A 2,052-nucleotide genomic window follows, 5' to 3' on the forward strand; every position below is an offset into this window, starting at 1 on the left:
TCGCCGGTGGGCGCGGCGGAAGCAGACGGCACGCCGCCATCGGTCTCTGGCGCGTGCGACGGAGCGCCCTGCTGCGCCTGGCCGTCACCCACCTGTCCCGCCGTGGCCGCACCGTCTGCGGGGGGCGAAGGCTCTCGTTGCCGCTCAGAAGTCTGCGCACCGACGGCCTGCTCAGTTGCGCCTGGGCGAGGAGCACCAGCCGCAGCCGGCGCTGACAACGGTGGGGACGCCAATGCACCGTCACTGTCTTCGGTCACTTCCTCCAGCTCCTTCTTTTCTTTTTCACCCTCCGCCTTTTCTTCTTCCTCTGCGCCGGAGTTGGGCGTGGGGTTAGAAGGTGTTGACGCCTCGCCTGCTTCTCGGTCTGTTCCCTGCGATAACTGAGTAGCCGCTTCTTTTTCCTCTTGTTGGTGTTGTTCCTCCGACTGGCTGTGGAGGGAGTCCCCAGTGGGCTCTGAAGCGACCTCCACGTCGCTGCTCGGCGGCGCAGCTCCCGGGTCCGGCACTCCTGCGTCTTCCTCCCGCGGTGCCGGGCCCCCAGCAGATCCCGCTTCCGCTTCTTGCGACTGTTCGTCCTCAACTTTCGGGGTCCCGGTTGCATGCGGCGGTGCATTTACCGGCTGCTGAGGAGAGGCATTTGCACCGCCACTCCCCAACACCGCCGGCAAATGCTCCTCACGCACCGATACCTCATCAGCAGCACCGTCCTCTTTTTCCTGCGGACCTTCCGTGCGCTCGCCGTCCTCCGTTTGCTGCTCACCGCGGCCGTCTTCAAGCTTCGCTTCGGGAACAGGCTCCCCGCCCTCAGAGGTGGGCACCGGAGGAGCCGCCTGCAGCTCGCGGCTTTCTTTCCCGGCAGATGGTCCTCCAAGAGCCACTTTGCTCCCTGCGAGCTTTCGGATCTCGTCACCAGTGAGTGCTTCGTTGTACAACAGGGCGCTGGCCACCGTCACGTGGTGGCTGGTCTTCGTGCCCGCGGCCGCACTGCCGTCGCCAACGTAAAAGTGCGAGATCCTGTGCGGAGTGAAGAGTTTCTCCACCGCCTCTGCGGCGTCTTCGCCGTTGTATATCTCGTCTCCGTCGACGTACACAGACAACTCATCGCCAGTATCCATCTGCAAGATCACTTGGTAGGCTGTGCCTGGTTCCCACGTCACATCACCAGTTGACAAACTCCGGCTCTTACCGCCGACCGTCACTTTCCACTTCTTGTCCTGCGTGTACGTCACGCCCAGGAGCACGGTGCCGGCCGTGTCATTCATGCTCACGCCCAGCAACGGCGTGTCCTCCTCCGGCACCGTGTGGATCATCACCGACGCCACAAGCGTGAATCCGTTGTTTGCAAAGTAGTACGGCTGGTTCTGCCCCCTGCTTCCCACAGGCCACTCCGCCCCCGCTCCGGCGCCACTGAAAGTCACACCTCCCTTCTCGCTTGTCGCCGCCCCACCTTTCACAGTCGCGTTCACGCCGCGGTACTCGTCCACCCACGCAGTCCCGGCCAGTGTGTTGGACAAAAGGCCCACCAGCCCTCTGGTGGGGACAGGGCCGTTGCACACACCATTTATCCGCGTGCCAACGGCGGCAGAGGAAGTGCAGCTTTGCAAGGCGGCGTCCATTTCCTTCCAGGTCTGCACCACGGACTTGATCTGCTCCAGCTGCTTTGCCAGGCTCAGAGATACGAAGCCGTAAGAGTCCCCATTCTTCTTCTCGTACAGTAGTATCAACTCCTCCACCGACGCACCGCTTCTGTACAGCAGGGAACTGGCAGCGGCGTCATCCGCTTCTCGTGACACCGGTCCGACATCGTGCACGCGGGAATTGTCGGTCAACCAAAGATGCAGCGCTCCCTTTGCGGCGCCTTCCTCCTCTTCCGAGTACACCGGCGTGGTGAGGAGGATCACCTTTTTTCCCTCGATTTCCGCCGTGATGAAGCCGCCCTGCACGCCGTCCCCTCCTTGACGTTTCGGCGAGGTGCCCCACACGCGGGAAATCGGCGCACCGCCTAACCAATCTACCCCATACACAGTGGACTCGTAGACGTCGTAGGAGCCT

General features: G+C 62.8%; 1 protein-coding gene across 1 annotated transcript; it reads right to left on the reverse strand.

The window, feature by feature from the left end:
- Positions 1–1,616, reverse strand: Tco025E_09701 (trans-sialidase; the record flags this gene model as incomplete). Its single annotated transcript, XM_029376511.1, has 1 exon — positions 1–1,616. A coding segment is annotated over one exon (1,616 nt), but the record flags the coding sequence as incomplete, so codon positions are not given.
- Positions 1,617–2,052: the final 436 nt, after the last annotated feature.

This window comes from Trypanosoma conorhini (assembly GCF_003719485.1).
Source record: "Trypanosoma conorhini strain 025E chromosome Unknown Tco_14.4_contig_01235, whole genome shotgun sequence".
Lineage (NCBI taxonomy): Eukaryota > Euglenozoa > Kinetoplastea > Trypanosomatida > Trypanosomatidae > Trypanosoma > Trypanosoma conorhini.